The sequence below is a fragment of the Cynocephalus volans genome, chromosome 3 (genome assembly GCF_027409185.1).
Source record: "Cynocephalus volans isolate mCynVol1 chromosome 3, mCynVol1.pri, whole genome shotgun sequence".
Classification (NCBI taxonomy): domain Eukaryota; kingdom Metazoa; phylum Chordata; class Mammalia; order Dermoptera; family Cynocephalidae; genus Cynocephalus; species Cynocephalus volans.
This window is the reverse complement of record NC_084462.1, coordinates 154,872,256-154,894,082: the sequence shown is the minus strand read 5'-3', so window position 1 is coordinate 154,894,082 and position 21,827 is coordinate 154,872,256. Positions and strand designations below refer to the sequence as shown.

General features: G+C 37.0%; 1 protein-coding gene across 5 annotated transcripts; it reads right to left on the bottom strand.

Moving 5' to 3' along the window:
* Positions 1-1,533: 1,533 nt before the first annotated feature.
* Positions 1,534-21,232, bottom strand: PTGR2 (prostaglandin reductase 2). Of its 5 annotated transcripts, none has more exons than XM_063089760.1 (10): positions 21,198-21,232; positions 17,005-17,089; positions 15,736-15,854; positions 9,848-10,039; positions 7,654-7,824; positions 6,207-6,416; positions 4,856-4,977; positions 4,299-4,386; positions 3,294-3,333; positions 1,534-2,166 (listed from the first exon to the last, which is right to left on the bottom strand). In XM_063089760.1, exons 2-10 carry the CDS (start codon positions 17,039-17,041, stop codon positions 2,090-2,092), a joined length of 1,056 nt encoding a protein of 351 aa, XP_062945830.1. In that variant the 5' UTR covers positions 17,042-17,089; positions 21,198-21,232; the 3' UTR covers positions 1,534-2,089. The 5 variants fall into 5 exon arrangements, with proteins under 5 accessions (XP_062945830.1, XP_062945828.1, XP_062945829.1 ...); XM_063089758.1 differs by lacking the exon at positions 21,198-21,232 and adding an exon at positions 20,954-21,163; XM_063089759.1 differs by lacking the exon at positions 21,198-21,232 and adding an exon at positions 20,954-21,163 and having other exon boundaries at positions 17,005-17,073.
* Between the last annotated feature and the right edge of the window lie 595 nt (positions 21,233-21,827).

The following is a 21,827-nucleotide window of genomic DNA, read 5'->3' as shown; positions in this document are numbered from 1 at the left end:
GTTCCTGCCTCAGGCGTTTATGCCACAAATGGCATCGGTGCAAGGATTGGAAGGCTCATTCAGATTACTGGTACTCCACTAAATGTCTACCCAAGCAAACAAAGAGAAAAGAGGAGCAGTGGGGTCCAGTTTAACCTAGTCCCAATCAGTGGGGCCAACCCATTCTGCTGACACAGTAATTGACACAGGCAGTTCTCCCCACTGCAGTTGGCACAAAGAAGACAAGTACCGTCTAGATTTAAATAAGAGAAACAAAGCATTGCCTTGTCAAAATCTAGGCTGGGGACTCCAGAAGAGGCTTATCAGCAGCAGAGACATGGAAGCAAAATAGTCCCAGTGGCCGCTTGCCTCTTGCAGATAAAGTCTTCTTTGGAGTCCAAAGCTTTCCAATTTTTGCCAGGGATTAAATTAGGGCTCTTGGATTCCAAAGTCATAGAAATGAACAATGTACCCAGCAGTAAAGCAAGCAACACTTTATTGAAAGAGGAAATAGACTAAAGCAAAAAGGGGGTGGGTTCTCTTCTAAGTGGCTCAGTGGGGGCTTCACCCCTGGGGATGAATGGAAATCATGCACGTGGAGGGGAACTCCATGGCAAAGCGGGCAATGGATCTCCCGGAGCAAACAATGTAAAAGTCCTCAGGAGTCAAGTAAACGTCGCCTAGGTCTGAAAAGAAGCTTTCGCCTCTCTTTTGAGAACACTAGAGGGCACTCAGACATAAACAAAGGCTTTACTTCCACTACGGAACCCACCCAGGACCCTCCCTGCATCGGAGACACAAGACAGACAAAGGTAGGGAGCCCCCCCTCTCTTGGAAGAGAGGAAAGACCACATAGGAGTCCACCTGGCCACGTCCCTTGATACTTTAGGTCTGTCTTGGCTAAGGTGTACCCGTGTAAACCCTGGGCCTGCTCCAGTCCACCAGGGACTGGAATCACCATTATGCTGTATGACATAACCATGGAGCTGCAGGTTAGAACCCACTTGGACACCACGATTTAGAAGTCTTGGTACCACAAATATCACACACTCATACACACACTCAGAGGTTAAACATTCCCCTCCCCCAAACCCTGACCTGAGCTGAACAGGACTCTGCCACAGAGCCCTGACCAGATGGACCTACTACAAGGTCCAGCACAAATGCTCAGGGGCCAATCAGGGTCTCAAAGAGACCCTTTCAGGAGGTGATCGAGCTCTTCTTCATCCAGGAAGCAGGCCTGACTGAACTGATGGGGAAGGGTGCCTACCTGTCCTGCAGAAGGCAGCAGGGTAAGGGGGTCTGCCTGGTCCTTCCCTCTGCTGAGTCCAGTCAGACAAGCACTCTCTAGGGTTGGTGAGGTCCCGATAGAACCAAAGCCCCAACAAAATAGTTGAGCGGCACCTCCCTCAGTTCTCTGCAGCATCACCGATCCAGCTGAGCCGCACATCCAAACTGGTGGCTCAAGGGGCCAGTCCAAATCGCTTCCCAGCCAATGCACCAGAAAACGTTGTGGAAACAGACTCAGCAAGAAAGCATATGACACTCAGAGGGTTGGAGAGTCAGGTATTTATTATACAGCCAGGCCCAGACAAGCTAATGCTTGAAAATCTGGACCCTGAGCTCAGGTCTTACAAAGCTTTTATAGGCAACACATTTTCAAGGCTAGCATAGCAGTAAGTTTCATTTCTCAGAATCCATGTGGTCTAGGCAGATAAGCAAGCTCAGTTAACAGAAGCCAAAAATGCAAGTAGTGATTAGAGGCCAGACTAGTATAACAAACAAATATTGTTTCAAAGATAAAATATTACTTCAGGGACAAAACAGGCTTATAAGAAAATTATTTTGGCATTTTTCCAAACATTAGCAAAAAAAGAAAAATGTTGACTTCAGTTTTTTTTGTAAATAATCATGTTGCATGTAGAGTGTATATGTGACAATGAAGATATAGGAAAGAATTATGTTATGCAACTAAGAAAATATCACCTATGATCACATTTAAATCAAGAGGTATTTGTATTCTAAGGGTATTTTTTTATGTATGTTAAAAATCTTTGTGCAAAATGGAAAGAAAGCTGTGTGAATTCCTTGATGAAGACATTTACAGAGATTATAAAGAGATTTCTTCTGAAATGCAAACTATCTGCTTTCCGATGTTACCTCCAGTCATCATGGACTGGAATGCAGCTGGAAAAAAAAATAGGTTACCTGAAAAGATGTGTCACTATCATACTTGTTTATTGGGAGGTCAGATGCATAAAATTAGTTGGAATAATTTCTTCACTAACTTAAATACTAAGCATAGAAGGAAATTGTTATGAAAAGAAAATTTAAGTAAAACACAGGCAAAGTTACAGCACAAACTAACTCAACTAACATCTTAAAAAATTGTTTTTACCTAAACTGGAAATTTCTAATGGGTGTCTGCATCAATGTTCATTGTTTACAGAGACTGAAGACAACAGGCAAAAAATATGAGAATAAAATGTCAGTGAAAACAATTTTTAAGAAACTGTCAAAAATCCTAGAATTCTAATCATAAAGTTTTAAGTAAATAAGTGTAATACATTTGTTATGCCAGAAAAACAACTGAAATTTATATTTATCCTTAGTAAACAAATTAATACATTAATTTTTTCTGAAAAAGAAAAAAAAATCAGTATGATTTGATTCTTTTCATTTAAAACAAACAAAAAATAATGTCTAAACCTATGTATAATAGGCAAAAAACCTAAATATTGAAAACTTGCTTAATATAATCTTATGATTCTCCAAACCATTTAATCTGGGAAAGTTACCTAGAGGCTAAATAACTTTCCCAATTCTTACATTTTTTTTTTTTTTTTTTTTTTTTGTCCTTTTTGTGACCGCTCTCAGCCAGTGAGCGAACTGGCCATCCCTATATAGGATCCGAACCCACAGCGGAAGCGCTGCTGCGCTCCCAGCGCCGCACTCTCCCGAGTGAGCCACGGGGTCGGCCCTTACATTTTTTTATAAGCTGTTTGAGAACCAAAGAAACACTTATTTTACAATTTGAAAAGTGAAAATAATACCACTAACTTGAACTTTCATGGAGTTTGATTAAGATATTTAAGGAAATCTGCAGGGCAGTTTTACAGAGAAGAAATAAATGATAAAAAAGAAAAAACACCAGAGAGATAGCATTAAAAGAAAAAAGAGAATACAAGAATACCTCAAAAAGTTCATGGAAAAATAGAATCAAAAGAATAAAAATCTTTCTATGAACTTTTTGAAGACCCTTCATATTTGTGCTGAGCACATGTATATGATAAATAAATCTACCATCTTCTTACCTCCGATGTTTTCCAATCCATTTATCACAGTCTCTTTGATCTGTAAATCAAAATAACTTGATTTAGTATTCTTTAAACTTCAATTTCCCTATTTAATAGTTTCCATTTTTGCAAAAGGCAGAAGTGCCATTTAGCACTTTCTGTCTAAAAACAGATATTCTTTATTTCACATAGGTAGCCCAGAAAAATTTCCTATCAATTGATTTTTTTCCAAATGAAATCCTATTTTCCCATTGTCTGATCTTCATCTAGTAACAGACCATAAGCTATAGACCCTCACTTCAAAACAAAAAAAACAAAAAACCTTAAGCACATACACATACAACTTTGCTTGCCATTTGGAGGTTTCAAGAACATGCTAGGTCAGGCTCTCTGGACCCTGATTAGTAAGTCCTGATTTTCAAACAACTAAGAGACAGATCAGAATGTCCATGGAGGGCAGCAAAGACGTATGATGGTGAATACGTAAGAGTACTGGGAGATGCTTAAATGATATTTGCAAAAGCACAGCTTCTAACACATGGTAGCATTACATAAATATTTGTTAAATTAATGAATATTACAATTTTATATTGGGGGAAACCTACTGATTTTGTAATATAACCTATAGCAAGTAAAGTTCAGTAAGATTTTAGATAAAGGGAATAAGAGAGGGTTTCTAAACCAGGAGGTTATACTCCCTGAGAGGTAAAGTTAATTTATATTATTCAGCACACTTTTCTTTTTTTTCTTTTGACAGCTGGCCAGTACAGGGATCTGAACCCTTGACTCAGTATATATTTCTTTTGCAGGAAATTTTATTTTTTTGTAGCTGGCCAGTATGATCCCCATGACCCTTGACCTTGGTGTTATCAGAACCACACTCTAACCAAGTGAGCTAACCGACCAGCCCTTTTGTAGGAATTTTTATAAACAAGTATGTTTACTATAATAAATTCAAATAATACAAAAGTATATCAAGTAGCAGGAAGAATTATATCGATAAAGAATAGAAACAAGTTCTACCTTTAGCTTTCCTTCTTTAAACCATTGACTCAGCTGTAGAATGCCAGGCTCAAATTTGTCCTTATAATTTAAAACCAGAAATCTTTCCCTGTAGTGGGGAAAAAAAGGATAGTGATCAAAAAATATGAGAGTCCAAGATCAGATCTTTCCAGAACTTTAATATCTGTTAATCCTTAAAATATTAGTACTTAATCACACTGAGTCTGGTCAGATATAGTTTTAGGTGTGGTTACAGGGGTAAGTGTAGTAGACTTCATTGTTTTCATCTGCCCAGCATCCACTACCCCATTTTGTGATAGCATTGTGATTTTTCCTTTGAGGATAACATCCTTTCTCCACCCTCATGTGACCTAAGCCAAGTCAGTCAAAGCCAACAAGTATCAGTTTTCAGGGAGCTAGTTAGCCAAAATCTAAATATTGAACCAGCTTAAAAATGTATATTTTTAAATTTTATTTAATAAGAAAAAATTCTATCTGAAGGAAAACACATTTCATATGCATCTATGATAGTTAAATCCCCTTGAAACTGGTAATAAGTGCAAAGGGGAAGAACACACCTTGTGATGTTTCTTTCTTTCTGTACTGCCTCCACAGCAGGGGGTAGTGGGGGAGGATAAGGCACGTCTCTGTTGTACTGAGAAATTTGACCACAAAGGATAATGTGGCTGTTCGGATTCATCTGTACAAAGAAAACTGTTATACCCTTAGATATATGTCTTTCCTATGTGTACTGATTTTATGGCTGCTTCAATGAAAGCCTCCTTGACTACTGTATTTAATCCTTTATTTCCAATTAATTAAGTTTATTTTGAAGATTTACCCATTACATGTATTTAAGAGTTTTTTTTTTTCTCTTGGCAGCTGGCTGATGTGGGGATCTGAACCCTTGACCGAGGTGTTACAACAGAGTTTTAATTAGCTAGAAATAAGTCTACTCCTAAGGAACACAGAGGCAAATGAAAGTTTGGTAATCAGCAAAAGAACCACATTAGTTGTCATTGTTGTTACTGCTACTTTTATTAATAAAAGTAGTGTGTTTCTTTGGACTTGACTGATATAACCTCAACCGTAAATAATATCACATAAAGGACTATGCAGTGTTAATAGCTCATGTGGATATTTTATAATATTGTTAATAAAAACACATTAAATGCCTGCTGATGGAGTTTGGATGTGTTGTCCCCTCCAAAACTCACGTGGAAATTTGATCTCCAATGCCGCAGTGTTGGAAACTGATTGAGTCATGGGGGCGGATCCCTCATGAATGGATTAATGCTCTCCCTGGGGGAGGGGGATTAATGAGTGAGTTCTCACTCTATTAGTATCCGCGAGAGCTCGTTGCTTAAAAAGACCCTGGCACCTTCTCTCTCTCTCTTGCTTCCTCTCGCCATGTGATCTGCTTGTATCTGCCGGCTCCCTGCCACTTTCCACCATGAGTAGAAGCAGCCTGAGGCCTGTGCCAGATGCAGCTGTCCCAGAATTGTAAGCCAAATCAACCTCTCTTCTTTATGAATTACCCAGTCTCAGGTATTCCGTTAAAGCAACACAAAACGGACTGAAACACCTGCAATCTATGAATAAAGTCAGGGGCCATGGCTGTGAGTTAGGGGTCAGAACTTCGTTTCAACAATACGACTGTAATTTTTCACAAAAATAAACTACAAGTGAAAAATATTGCTAACAAAGAACTGAAATTGAAGTTCACAATGCAAACCTGCAAGCAAAGGGAAGTAGATATCAACAAGCTCTTTTGTATCACTTAAGCACAATACTGATCATCACATTATTTGTCACAATAAACCCTACAATTTTGTAAAGTTTTTTTTCCTCAGTATTAGGTGAAAAGATTATCACAACAAATAAAATGCAATATTCAAATCTGTAAGAGAAAGAATTCAGCAAACAAACCTGACTTATCACTGTATCACTGATGTCACCACCAACATTGTCAAAGTAAACATCTACTCCAGCTGGGCATGATTCACGGAGTTGTTCTGCCACATTCCCTTTTTTATAATTAATTGCAGCATCAAAGCCAAGTTCTGAGGTCAAAAGGACGCATTTCTCATGTGTTCCACAAATTCCCACCACTCTGGAACAGCCCAGCAAACGGCCAATCTAAGGGGGAAAATTTTGAAAATTAAATGGCTTTAGATAGTCATATTTAAGTATAAAAATGTGAAAGTATACAAGATATTACAAGTATATGAGAATGTTCATCACAATTTAGGTTACATTACACTGCTTTTATCTAAAAATAATTTGGGCCGAGCCCGTGGCACGCTCGGGAGAGTGTGGCGCTGGGAGCGCGGCGATGCTCCCGCCACGGGTTCGGATACTATATAGGAATGGCCGGTGCACTCACTGGCTGAGTGCCGGTCACAAAAAAGACAAAAAAAAAAAAAATTAAAATTGAATAAAATTATACTTAGTTTAAATGTTAAAATCCCAGCCAGCCACCATAAAAAACAACAAAAAAACCCCTCACAATTTAAATCTGATTTTATAAAAGAAATAGACCCAAAACATCACTATCTTACAATTCAATATTTTTCAGGCCTGTGAGAAGCTAAAATCACAGCTAAGATAAAATGTTTTGTTTCATGGAAGCCCCTGAGGCTCCCAAGCCAGAGTGGACCATACAGCAGGCCTTAGCCACACACCCCCACCCCCATATCCAGGCCAGCAAAGGAGCCAGCCATGAGCCAACCCTGCCCACCAACCCCCATCTCCATCCCCATACCTCCCCCCCACCACAACATCTTAGAATGTAAAAAATAAATAAATAAAATGTTTTGTTTCAATTTTTTCATACTATAAAGGCTATTATTTATAAAACAATGTACTTTATAAAATTCTACCAAAATGTTTATCATATTTCTAGAACCCAATAAGTGCTTTCTTATTTGAGGATATTTCTTTAAATTTTGAATTTGTTTTTTAATTCATGTAATTCCAGACAGGTTCTCTTCCTTATAATGATGACAGCAGTGCTCCAGCATTTTCCACATCTATTTTTGGTTAATAGAGAACAAGATACAAAAATCTACCTTTTTCATATTGTTATTAATAGAGTCTAAGCAGGTGATAACACCATTTCTACCAGAAATGTGTGAATAATCATATAATAAATTCATTCAATTATATATTTTAAATTATATACATGTATCCAGAGATTCAATTATCACTTTTTTATTTTATTTTTAAAATTTTATTTATTTAGGCAGCTGGCCAGTACAGGGACTGAACCCTGGACCTTGGTTATATCACTACCATGCTCTAATCAATTCAGCTAACCAGCCAGCCACATATGATTACTTTTTTAGAAGATCAGATAATTTTCAGAAAGTTTTACCTGTCCAGCCAAGGATCCACAGGCACCTGCAGCTCCACTGACAACCAATGTCTGATTAGATCCAGCAGTTATATAACCTTTTTCCTGTATCCCAATCAAGGAAGTCAAACCAGGCATACCTATAGCTCCAAGAAAATATGAAAGGTGTCCATCCACAAGTCGTGGGTCTACCTAGAATAAAATATACCTTTTAAAAATAATGCTAGGAATTCCTGTTTTAAGAAAACAAGGTGGAGACAACCTGTTATGGACTGAATTGTGTCCTCCCTCCCAAATTCATATGTTAAAGATCTAACCCAAATATGACTATATTTGGAGATAGGGCCTTTAAGGAGATTTTTTAAGGTTAAATGAGGTTATAAGGGTAGGGCTCTAATCTCAAAGGATTTGTGCCCTTATAAGAAGAAGAAACACAAGAGATCTCTGCACAGGCACAGAGGAAAGGCCCCAAGAGGACACAGCAAGAAAGCAGCCATCTGCAAGCCAGAAGAGAGGCCTCACTAGAAACTGAATTTTCCAGCATCTTGATCTTGGACTTCTAGCCTCCAGAACTGTGAGAAAATAAATTTCTGTTGTTTATGCCACCCAGCCCGTGGTATTTTGTTATGGCGGTCCAAGCAGCCTAATAAACAACCTAACACAAGAGTACTTCATAAAGTCTGTGGAAAATTAGAATTTAAAAATTATATGAATTTTTCATGAGCTTTTTAAAGTACCCTCATATGGTTTCCAGAACAGTAAGCCACTCTTCAATCTTGTTAATATTCTACAATTTATTTGTAAAAAGTAAAACACGAGTATTACTTCTCTTCATATTAAAAAAGCCAACTTTAAAAAAATTCCCATATAAAAGAGACTAAATATGCTTTCTTGTTAGTGCCCTGAGTATATCAAAAGAGAGGAAATGCTTCATAGGAAAACACTAGGCAAAGTTAGATTTTTAAACCTCTGAGCAATTCCAAAGTAAACATTTATCTATAAAAATCAACTCAAACTCCAACAGTTCTCATTACTGATGCTTAAAATGCATCAAAAAAAATGTAAGGAAGGTATGATACAATTTCTTCTAGTTTAACTGCAGAATAAAATGAGGTCTCTTTCAATTTAGCATTATATGTTGATGTTTCCTAGGCCCTATCAATAATTAATTATATTGCTCTTACTTTTTCTGTGTTTGTTTTCTTATCTGTAAAGTTAGGAAGAATTGAAAAAAAATTTATAAAGAAAGACTCCCTACCATAAAGGTTTTATAATAATTTTTTAAGGAATTGAATAATTTTGGTAAAATTTTAATAAGCTGTCAAAAGTAATCAAGATCTTCCACCTTTGTTTGCTTTGTAGTTCCACTGTCACAAAGAAATAAAACAGTAGTTTGTATCCAATAGTTTTAAATGGCTGTCAGCTAAATCTGGTATGTAGATTAAGTTAATAGAGATTTTAAAGTCTACAATACACAGGAAGGTCTACAGTACACAAACATTTCATATACGTAATAGCTGTTTATTAGGAAAGCCAGTATAAAACAGAGAGGAATGGCCAATGGCTCATTTGGGAGAGTGTGGTGCTAATAACACCAATGTCAAGGGTTTGGATCCCTGTACAAGCCAGCTGCCAAAAAACTCCCCAAAACAAAAAACAGACTGGTTTGAAAAGATCTAATTAGAAGTTCTAGAAATTAAAAACAAAAAACAAAAACACTGTGAGATAAGTTTGTGTTCAGCAAATATCATTTCTCTATCCCTTCTGAATTCCTCTTCCTCATATCTAATACCTATTGTTAACCTAAAAAGGAAACTGGGGCCAAGTATATATAGCAAAGAGTTTGACAGCTAGCTGGTTACGGTTATCTCACCCAGCAGAGTGTGGTGCTGGTAATACCAAGATCAAGGGTTCAGATCCTTGCACTGGCCAGCCGCAAAAAATAATAATAATAGAACTGAAACAATATTTACATTTCAGATTGGCATTGGTAATCAAAAGAAACCCTGAAAAAACAATAGCCAGGGAAAGAAATGTCACATACAGTTATAGCCAACAGTGGAAAATGAACAAAGGCTTTCCATATTTGGCTGCTAGCTAAAAGAAAACATATACTTTCATTTTTTCCCTGATAACAAATAAAACTTAATACAAATGCACAAAGTGAGAATTACAGAGGGAAAAAAAAAATCAGATACTTTTATATAATACTCACCTTTTCAAGGCTATTTCCATCCAGAATAACCTTGGTTTGCCAGGGCCAATAGAAGGAAGTCACAAAATCACCTTCAGTCAAATTTGTGTGTTTGCTTTCCTCTATAACTCCAATACCTCCACCATCAACCACTTGAGACAGCTGCCAAGGTGTTATATAATCAGTGCCTGTATCTTCATTCATTCTACAACGCTAAAAAAAGAAAATATTGATTAAGATAATTTTGTCAGATAATACTAAAGCAGTTTACTAATTTACCCAGCGACTAAAAGTATATAATAAGTAATGTTAAGTGAGTCAACTAAATAAAAATAAAATTTATCTTAATTTCTCTCTCCCTTTCAGTTATTTTTTAAAGATTTTATGGCCAGTACAGGGATCCGAACCTTTGACCTTGGTGTTAACCAACACCACACTCTAACCAACTGAGCTAACCAACCAGCTCAGTTATTTTTCATTTTAAAAAAACATGTACCTCTTCTCTAACAAGTAAAGAAGTGCAATTAAAAAGGAACTTAAGTATGTCCTAAAATTAGACTGTGGTAATCAAAACCATGCTCTAACCAACTGAGCTAACCAGCCAGCCCATAAGAGATGCCTTTCGTTTATTTTATTTTAGGCGGCTGGCTGGTAAGGGGATCCGAACCCTTGACCTTAGCATTAGCAGCACCACGCTCTAACCAAGTGAGCTAACCCACCAGCCCTTGGAAAGAATTTTGAATGAAGTCATCAAATTGTTTTCAACTGTAAGCATAATCAAGTGTGATTGGCATCACTGGGGAGACAGAGCCTGAACTGCACTAGTGGATTAGAAGGAAGGTGAGCTTTCCCAAAGCTACAACTGTCCTGGCAGGAAGTGGTACTGCCAGTTCAGTTTCCGTTGTAGGCGAAGCCTGAGAAGAGGTAAGCCAGGATTCTATTTATCTTCTATCTACAAGAGTACTCTAAAAGCCAGAAGGACAAGGCAAGCATATATATAGAAATGGTAATCCAGAAAGAAATTATAAATTACGTATTTGTGGTTTTTGCCCATCTTTCTGCTTTTTATAATTACAGAAGCTTTCTACATAACAGACATTATCTTTTTTCTTATTATTTATAATGTAAATTTTTCTGTTTGCCACTTATCTTTTGATTTTGTACATGCTGTTTTATTGTGTTTTATAAAAACATAGTGTTTTTTTAAATAGTCACATACGTTAATCATGTTCTTTCATAGTATCTGGGTTTGCTATTGTTTCTAGAAAATCTTTGATTCCCCAACATCATTCAGTTGTTTGCCTATATTTTTTCAAAAATTTCTTATAGTCACATTTTTTCTTTAGCTTTGTATTATCTGTTGGAATTTATTCTGGTGTAGGAATTGAGCTAAGGATGTAATTTTTTCCCTAAAAGTTTATAGTTAACTGATTCAACACAATTTATTGAATAAGTCATCCTTATTTTCTTTTAACTTTTTTTGTTTGTTTGTTTCTTTTGGCAACTGGCCAGTATGGGAACCTTATCCCTTAACTCTGATGTTACCAACACCATGCTCTAATCAAGTGAGCTAACTGACCAACCCTTAACTTTTTATTTTTAAATACAGAATCACAAGAAGCTGTAAAAATTGTATTTAAAAAATCATAAATTAATGAAATGGATAATAGAAAAACAATATAGAAAATCAACAAAATCAAAAGTTGGTTTTTTGAAAAAATTAACAAATTTTGACAAAGTTCTATGTAGGCCAAGAAAAAAAATCTTGGAAGACTTAAATTACTAAAATCAGGAACAAAGAAGGGACATTACTACTGACCTTACAGAAACGAGAAGGATAATAAGGGAATACCATGAACAACTGTATGCCAACAAATTATACAACTTAGATGAAAACGACAAATTACTAGAAAGACACCAACTACTGAAGCTGACTCAAGAAGAAATTGAAAATTTTTATAGACCTATAACAAGTAAAGATATTGAATTAGTAATTTTAAAACTTTCCAAAAAGAAAAGCCCAGGCCTAGATAGCTTCATTGATGAACTCTACCAATTTTTTTGTTTGTTTTTTGTTTTTGGTGGTTGGTGGGTGAGGGGATCTGAACCCTTGACCTTGATATTGTAACACTGCACTCTAACCGAGCTAACCAGCCAGCCCTGGATTCTACCAATCTTTTAAAGAATTCACACCAACGCTTCACAAACTCTTTCAAAAATAGAAGAGGAAGAAACACCTTCCAACTCATTCTATGAGGCCAGTATTACCCTGATACCAAAACCAGATGAAGACATCACTAAAAAAGAAAACTACAGACCAGTATCTCTTATGAATATATGTATGAGTGGGAAAAAACATAATGCTTTCCCTCTACTTTTACTGAGCAGCAATCAACACAGAAGACAGACCTCTGACTTCTATGACCAATTGTGAGGATATTTCTCCTAAGTAGCAAGCAAGTAACCAATTTCACAGTGGACACCAGCTGGGTGCCCTCCAATTCAATTCTGACACTATCTACCTGGAGATAGCATCAGATCTCACAGACTGGGGACTTTAGTCCCCAAGACTGCCCCCCCCCAATTCTGATGCCAATTGCAAGCTACAGGTTGTTTTGCCTGTGCTTCTGACCAACTGGCTATGAACTGGGGTCCCCATAACCCCCTACTTGGGTTAGATTAACTTGCTGAGCGGCTTACAAAACTCAGGGAAACATTTTATGTTTACCTACCGGTTTATTATAAAGGATATTTTAAGGGATACAAATAAACAGCCAGATGAAGAGATATATAGGGAAAGGTTTGGAAGGGTCCCAAGCACAGGAGCTTCTGTTCCCACGGAGTTGGGGTGCACCACCCTCCCGGCAAGTAGAGGAAAAAAACCCCATGTGTTTGCTCTCCGGAAGATCACCCAACCCTGTGCTCTTGGGTTCTTCTACAAGATTTTCAATACATAGGCATGATTAAAGCATGGACAACCATGTAGAAATGTGATTGGACAAAAAGAATATGATCTAACACTAACAGACTAGGTGGGAAAACCCAGCAAGGCCTGTTTGTTCAGGTCGTTCTTGGCCTCTTTGTGCAGCTTTCCTTCCTTCTGGGTATGAGGCAGGACCCCTCCTGAAATGGGGGTCTCATGACCTATAATCAGCAAAGGTAGGTCAGAGAATTTCCTGTCTCTAGGAGAAAAAGGAGCAGGTGAAAGGAGAGCAGAAGGTCAGAAAGTAGTATAAGCCAGGAACTGTAGATCAAAACCAGCATATAAATATTATAATATCACAATATGGATGCAAAAATCCTCAACAAAATAGTAGCAAACCAAATCTAGCAACATGTAAAAGGAATTACACTCTATGATCAAGTGGGATTTATCCCAGGAATGCAAGATTGATTTAACATCCAAAATCAATTAATCTAATAAGCCATATTAATAGATTAAAAAGCAAAACTACATGCTCATCCCAATAGATGTAGAAAAAGTATCTGACAAAATCTATCACCCTTCTGGGTGGAGGGGCGGATAGTGAAGTTATTGTTTAATGGGATCAAATTTTCTACTTAGGATAATGAAAAGGTTCTAGAAATTAAAAGTGGTGATGACTATACAACTCTGTGAATGTTTTTGTGTGTGTGTGTGTGTCAATGTTTTTAATGCTACTGGACTGTACACTTTAAAATGGTTAAAATGGTAAATTGAATTGTATGTTATATATATTTTACCACAATCTTTTAAAAATCTACACCCCTTCATGATACAAACATTCAACAAACCAGGAATAGGAGGAAAACTCCTCAACCTGATAAAGGCCACCTACAAAAATCCCACAGTTAACATCACACTTAATGGTTAAAGACAATGAATGTTTTCCCCTAAGATAAGGAACAAGACAAGGATGCCCACTCTCACCATTTCTATTCAGCATTGTACTGGAGGTTCTAGTCAGGGCAATTAGGCAAGAAAATGAAATAAAAGACTTAGAAACAAAGAAATAAAACTATATTTATAGATGACATGATCATAGAAAATCCTAAAGAATCTACCAAAAGAACCATGAGAGGTAATAAACAAGTTCAGCAAGGTTGCAGAATACAAGATCAAGATACAAAAATCAATTATATATCTATATACTAGCAATGAACAATCTTAAAGTGAATTTTTTAAAAATTCCATTTACAACAGCATCAAACAGAATAGAATACGTCATAATAAGTTTAACAAAAGTGGATGGCCACTTAGCTCACTTGGGAGGATACGGTGCTAGTAACACCAGGATCATAGGTTCAGATCCCCACACTGGCCTGCCACCAAAAAAAGAAGAAGAAGGAAGGAAAGAAGGACAAAATCTAACAAAAGAAGTACAAAATTTATACTCTTGAGAACTACAAAACATTGCTGAAATAAATTAAAGAACACCAAAATAAGTACAGTCATCATGTGTTCATGGATCAGTGAATTAGGATGGTGTCAGAGTTCTCCAAAGAAACAGAACCAATAAGATATATACATATATATAAAGAGACTTATTATAAGATAGTGGCTTACACAATTATGGAGGCTGAGAAGTCCCATTGTTTGCTATCTACAAGCAAGAGACCCAGAAAAGCCACTGGTGTTGTTCAAATGCCTGAGAGCAGAAGAGCTGGTATAGATTCCAGTCCAGGTATGAAGGCCTGAGAACTAAAAGCTCAGAGGGCAGGAGAAGATCAATGCCCCAGCTTAAGCAGTCAGGTAGAGTTAATTCAACTTTCCTCTACCTTTTTGTTCTATTCAGGCCCTCAACGGACTGGATGATGTCCATCCACGTTGGAAAGGAACATCTGTTCCAGTCAGTCTGCAAGTTCAAATGCTATTCTCTTCCAGAAACACCCAGAAATAATGTTTAGCCAGCTGTCCAGGCATCCCATGGCCTAGTAAAGTTGATACATAAAACTACCCATCACAGATGGCAATATGCCCTAAACTGACGAACAGATTCAAAGCAATACCCCCCAAAACCCCAGCTGGCTTCTGTGCAGAAACTGACAAGTTGATTCTAAAATTCATACAGAAATTCAAGGGATCCACTATAGCCAAAACAATCTTGAAAAAGAACAAAGTTGAAAGACTCACACTTCCTAATTTCGAAACTTGCTACAAAGCTATAGTAATCAAGACAGTGAAGTACTAGCATAAGGATAGACATAGGAAGCCTTGAGGCTATTAATATCAGTAGGTAAACTGATGGGTAGACATGTGCTTGTCATGGCCATGACGTGAAGTTAGGAATAAAGGAAAGAAGAGACTGTGTGACCTCTGAGAGAAGCAGAGTAAGATGCCAACCCTTAGAGCCTAAGTCCCTGTGCCTGATGGCTTCCTTAGTTGCAGTCATAGGCAATATATACCTTTTTAATAAATTTCCTTTATTTAGAGGTAGCATAAGTGAGTTCTTTTCAAAAAGAGATCAACTCTAATAAAGATCTTGTACATAGCCTGCTTTGTAAACTAGACCTATCTGGAAGAATTTCCAACCCTATTTTACTATCTTTAAGCTTTACTGACTACTGGGAAGTGATATGGACATATGGAAGAACTGAGTTAACACAAGTACTACTACTATAAATACATCCCTCTACAACACTCCTTAATTAACACTAGTGAATAAAAATAAAGGTAATCTGTAATTCACAGGTATCAAGATACAACCACTCAAATATTTATCAATTATAAGGATTGCACAATAAAATTCAGACACACCAACATGGAAAATATAAAAATTAAAAAAAAAAAAATTTTTTTTTTGGCAGCTGGCAGATGAGGGGATCCGAACCCTTGACATGTTATAACACCATGCTCTAACCAACTGAGCTAACCAGCCAGCCTAAAAATAAAATTATTTTTCACCAAGTCACAACATCTTGATTCTTACCATGTAAGGATCCACAGAAAGATAAAGAGTTCTAACTTGTACTTGTCCTTCACATATATTATCTGGTAAACTGACTTCTTCCATTCGGAAATTCTCTGCCACTGGATTACCATCTTTTCCTAAAATATTAAGCAAAAAATATGAAGTCAAAAAGTCACTTTCCTTTACAATTATTATTCTTTGAATGACCACTCTAAGATTCAGAGTTCTCCCTTTTAATAAAGACATGAATAAATCTATACTATTTTGTAATTTCTCTGTAACTGTAGAAATTACTCAACATAAATTTTTCAAATAGTTTTGAATGCTCCTGATTTTCTCAAAAAAGTTCTTTTGGAATATTGCTATAAACTTCATATTTTCTTTTTAAAAATGATTACAAGTAAATCACCTCATCTAGTTTAAAATTATAGGAGGATTTCAAAAAGTGAAAAATCACACTCAGATTTTTTTCAAATTATGAAAATTAAAATTTACAAAGTATCAGAAACACCACAACAGCCAATGTAAAGAGTTAGGTAAACTTTCCTTCCTCATTTTATAAAGCAAACAAAAACTTAAATGACTGTTTATTTTTATTTATTTTATTTATTTTTTTTAAAAAGTAAAGTCTTAAAAATTAGGAAATTAGAAATTTTGAAGTATGAGAAAAACGTGCAAGCTGAAAACGTCATCACTAAAAATGTACTCATCTTCAGTTACGTTTAACATAAGCAAATTTCTTATTCATAGAATCGCTGAATTTCCAAGGTGGGAACAGAACAAAGATTTTAATCTAACTGCTCACTTTACTAAAACTGAGGTCAGAAAAGTTAAGTGACTTCCTCCAGGTCACAAAGTAGGTGGGCAGCAAAACCAATGCAACAGTGGGCCCAAACCCCTCAGGCTACTTCCATACCTAAGGTTCTATGATTCAGGTTAGATGTCACCACTGACATAAGTCAGTATGTTTCGCAAAAAATAGAAAAGCAAATTTTAAGAACCAATGATACATACTATAAAGAAGAAACAAAAGCCACACATATTTGTAATATAACCTTTCAAATGTTATGATTTCAAAATACCTTATCTCATCAACAAACGGCCTTGATAAGTTATCACCTGAAAAACTGAATATTATATTGTTTAGTTTATTATAATAAATTTAATAGTGTTAATATCTTACTACCTTAATCCACCACATTGACATCATATTAATTTTTATTCCTCCATTTGCATTAATAATTATCAAAGACCACAGTTGTTCATTCATCACAGACAAATACATACCAGGTCGAGAATTCAGTACCACTCTTTGTACAATCATCACCCTGTTTGTGCAGTGGTCTTAGAAGATTCCTATAGAAAACAACTCCTATAAATAGAAAATTTTTTAAATCACAAGAAAGATTTTAAGTATTCAACAATTTAAAAATAAAAAAGAAGCCATTTGTGTTTCTGAAAGAGGAAAAATCACATTTAGGATCCAAAAAAGATATATGCACTTGTCAGAGCAAATATATGAAGAAAGACTAAATCTAGTTAGAATTCTTAGCTAATAGAACAAGTTCACTGAAGACTGAGGGAGGCAAAATATTTTTGGCCTCAGATAACTCAAGCACATTCATCTTCACACCATCATGATCAAGCCTCCTACTAGGCTTGATTAAAAGAAAACATGATATACTCCTCCAGAGCTAGCCAGTTAATCTAGTGGCAAAATAAAAATACTAACTGCTTAATTGAGATGTAACCAAATTTTCAAAAGTTCTTTTATTCATTTATCAAAAATGAAAATTCCTTAGTAGTTTTGCTCACTATACAAGTAATAATACATCAAAGACATTTTTACATTCTCACCTTATAAAAAATTCTGTAACACAGAACGGCCAAACAAGTAAAGGATCAGTTTATTCTGGGTTTACAATTTGAGCTAATGAAAGCAGCACAATGAAGTTCCTGTGCTGGCACTATCTGACTCGTTGAAAATTGCTTCGCTTACTTTATCCATCAGTAAAAATGAGAAAATCAAATGCTTAGTGTTACTAGGTGTGAAGCACTGTTGTGAGTGCTTTATATAGACAAGAACGTTCTCTCATTTAATCTCCTAACAACTCTATTAAGTATTATTATTTTCCCCACTTTATACACAAGGAAACTGTACCCTACAGAGCTTAAGCACTTACTTGAAGTGGTCAAGATAGATTCAAACCCAACCTTTCTGACATTCCAGAGCCAATCTTTTAACCACTACATAAAAATATCCATCCTACATGTTTTAAGTTGTCTGATTTTTAAGATATTATGCAAATAATATCCTTTTTTTAAAAAATTAATGTATTTATTTACCATTTCTGTCTTTTCTCATTAGATATTTTATCATCTTTAATACCTAATACCAGTAACAATGAGAAGCCCAAAGAACAATTTCATCAATCACTTATTTTTTACACTGCAACATACTTAGCCCTTACCATCATTTCTAAATGTAAAGATTTTATACAGCAACACTTATTATACCTTTAACAAATATCTGTAAATCCATCTAATACTTAATAATCCCTTACCTTGTATCACTAGGTAATTTCATTTATTCATGACTCCACTCAAAAAGTTTCTAAATTTAAAGGATCCTTGAATTTCTTCATATTTCTGTATCCTATATAGTATCTGAGTATCCTCTACAGACCTGAGATTTATATATACCTCCCCAAAATGTTAAATAGTCATCATGGGATATCTTTTCAAATGTCGCTTAACATAGTATTTACACTTGATCTTAGCCAAAAGGCCGAGAAGCGATAACATAGTATTTATATGGAGATGAAATTATTAATTTACAAAGAGCTTTCACACAGATTCCATTACTTATTCCTTATAACAAAGTTATATAGGTAAATATATTACTATCTTCATTTTACAGAGGGAAGTCGAGGTACTGTTTGTGCCCAAGATCACAGAGCAGGAAAGTAGAAGAGGTAGGACTGAAACACAAACCTCCTCATCCCAGATCTCACATGTCCTCACTCTTTCCACTATTTCCCCACAATCTCCCCCAAACAGGGCTTTTATATATACAGTCATATGGCAATGTGCAACTCTCCAGCAGGTACCCTATCCTAGAGGAGAGGAATTCTGCTCCTGATTAAGAACTAAATGTCTGGTTTACTGACATTCAGAAAGACAGAATGAAGAACATAGAAATACGTCCTATTTGTTTCCTTACTTTTTATAATCTCGCTGGTTGTGACATAAATGACTAATTGCCCTCCATATCCATTCTCTCCTTCTGGACACAATGTTGCCCAGCCAAAAGACAACATTTTCCAGCTTCCACTTAAAGCAAATCCCAGACATTACTCCATTTCACCCAAAAATCCTTCACTTAGGCATCTCTGATAACAGATTGTTTTAAACATAAACACTATGCCATTATTACACCCCAAAGAATTAATAGTACAGTTAATTCCTTAATATCATCTAACACTTAGTGCATATTCAAATTCCCTGATTGTCTCAAAAATGTCTTTTTACAGTTGGTTCATTAGAATCAGGATTCGAGGTCCACACACATTTTGAGTCTCTCTTCCCTTTTTATTTCATGCCATTGATTTGTTTTGTTTTGGCAGCTGGCTGGTATGGCGATCCAAACCCTTGACTTTGGTGTTATCAACACCTCGCTCTAATCAACTGAGCTAACCGGCCAGCCCTCAAGCCATTAATCTGTTTCTTCGTTCCTTTATCTGTAGAATGCCCTCTTCTTCCTCATGATGTCATTTATCTTGTTCTTCTATCTCCTCCCCTTACAGGTTACTGGCGGTTAGATCTAGATCTAGAGGCTTGATTAAGTTCAGGTTCAATTTTTTTAGGCAAGAATCTTCAAAGGTGGTGTTGCATGCATCCTATTTCATCACATCAAGAAGTCCACAATGTCTTGCAGGGCTAGGCTAAATATATTTTCAAAAGGGAATTTTCCATTAAATCACCATGTTTGTAAATTATGTATAAGGGTTAGAAAGCAAAGTTCATCCAAAATCAGTGGGTCCAAACTGTCCTTAAGTGGTCATTAATAGCACCATGATGGCTAAATTTTCCAAGAAGTCTTTCCAAATGAAGTTTCATATTTGCCCTCTTCCCTAATTACTTTCAACAGTACGTTTTATTTCTTTAAAATATGCATACCGTAGATACTGTATCTGCTTAGCATGAAAAGTACACTATTAACGTTCTCTTCCTCTGTATTAAATTAGAAACTTTTCAAGTGTCAAATATTACAACTAAATAATGTAAGATAATTGCACAATATCCCTCAATAGCACAACAAACAATACATTAAAAATATAAAGAACTTGACTAAGTCATAAAATTAATATCTAAAATAAGCCACACCAAGTTCAAGATCACAAAAACAGGGAGTGCTAGTGTTAAACTCATCAGAAGTAGGGGGAAAACCTCAGCAAATCATATTTGCCTGGTATGATATTAAGTGGGTTCCTAATCGGTTCTAAGTAATATTCCAAAATAATACCTAAGTGTCAGGAACTGGGCTAAAGGCTTTACATTCATTTTCTTGTTTTACCTCCCTACCCCCAGCAACCCTATGAGGTTGGTAATATCCTAGTCTTCATTGTATAGAGGAAAGGGAGGTACAGGGAGGTTGAATAATTTGTCCAAGGTCGAAATTTGTAATAACACTAGAACTCATATTCAAACACAACACACACCATTTCCATCACATGGGCTTTTTCCATCACATGAGCTTCCTAACACCTTTTAATAAAGCACTTCTCTGTCCTTATCTTTTTTTTACTATCTTCATCTTATTGCTCAATTACTCTGCCACAAATTCCTCTGTTGACCACGACCTGTAAGTAAGACGTGTCCTGACTCTCTGCCAGTCCTCACCGCTCCTTTGGGTCTTCTAGTTTCTTCCTTCCTCTCTCCAAGTCTTGAACGTGGGGATTCCTGCCGAGCTCCTCCCTTTCTCAGCGACCTCACCTTTCTCTACGGGCCCACTACCAACTATTTATGGAGAAATTACTAAAGGTCTGCGTCTACAGCCCAGAATTTCAAACTGAGTTCCCAGACCGTCAGCACGAAGAGGATAAGGATCTGTGTGTGCTCTGTTCAATGATTTATGTCCACCCCCCATGCCTGGCACCAGGCAGCTGCTCAGTAAACGTGTTAAATCAAAGTCCCAATTCACCTAAAACAATTATGTCCGAACGAGGTTGCTTACCACTCAACAGTTAAGAGAGAGAGAAAAGAACGGCTTTTGCTTCTCGAGCATTCCCTATCCTACTGTCCTGGGCAATGATGCCAGCTTCGCCAGTAGCTCCGGGAAAAAACTTGGAAGTCACCGCGGCTCGGAGTTGACGCCTCTTACCGCAGCGGTGCGGCCCGCCGCCGGATGCCCCAGTACTCGCGGGCCCTCGCGCGCCACTCACCGAAGCAGAGCTGAGGGGAAATCTCGCGTGACTTACCGGAAAGGGCACGGCTCGTTGCACGACCCAGGCTTGGGGCAAGACCTTGGGCCTCCGACCTCAGTACGCAGGCGCACAACTAGGCACGCCTCCTCGCCCCCTCCCCTCCTGGGGGCGGGGGTTTGAAGTTCGGGGAGGATTCCTGGGGCCCAGCCAGGTGTGCTTGAGAGGCGGGGAAAATGCAGGTCTTCAGAGGATAGGCACTAGTCTGAGCGAAGTGTGTTTATAAATTAAGAGGGGTTGGTGTCCTGTGGCCGCCCCTACTGCTTGGACCCGAAGATCAGACCGTTCAGCCTCAACCAGTGAGCTCACATCTAGCAGTGCTTGAAGGGATTTTATTCGTTTTGTGGACTTCTTCCTGAACTTCGGGCTGGGAAATTACATTGAGAGAGGGACCGTCAAGCCTACCCCTTGTTTTATAGATGGGGAAACTGAGGCTCGGAGAGCTAACCACCTTTCAGCTGGTTAGAGCAGTGCTAGGATTAAAACCCCTCTCTACAGGCTGCTGGCCCGAGGTCCTTTCGCGCATCTTCCCAACACGGCGTAGTCTTTTATTTCACAAAGAATACCAAATTCCTCAAAGACGTATTTCCCAGTGCGGGTTAATTTCTCCATTTCATTAATTATTAC

Excerpts from the sequence above, each read along its gene's own strand:
- PTGR2 (XM_063089760.1), bottom strand. The coding sequence starts at position 17,041 with ATGATTGTACAAAGAGTGGTACTGAATTCTCGACCTG. Across the intron at positions 10,040-15,735 it reads TTTCTGTGGATCCTTACATG|CGTTGTAGAATGAATGAAGA; the intron begins GTAAGAATCAAG and ends TTCTTTTTTTAG. Across the intron at positions 4,387-4,855 it reads AAAGAAAGAAACATCACAAG|GGAAAGATTTCTGGTTTTAA; the intron begins GTGTGTTCTTCC and ends TCCCCACTACAG.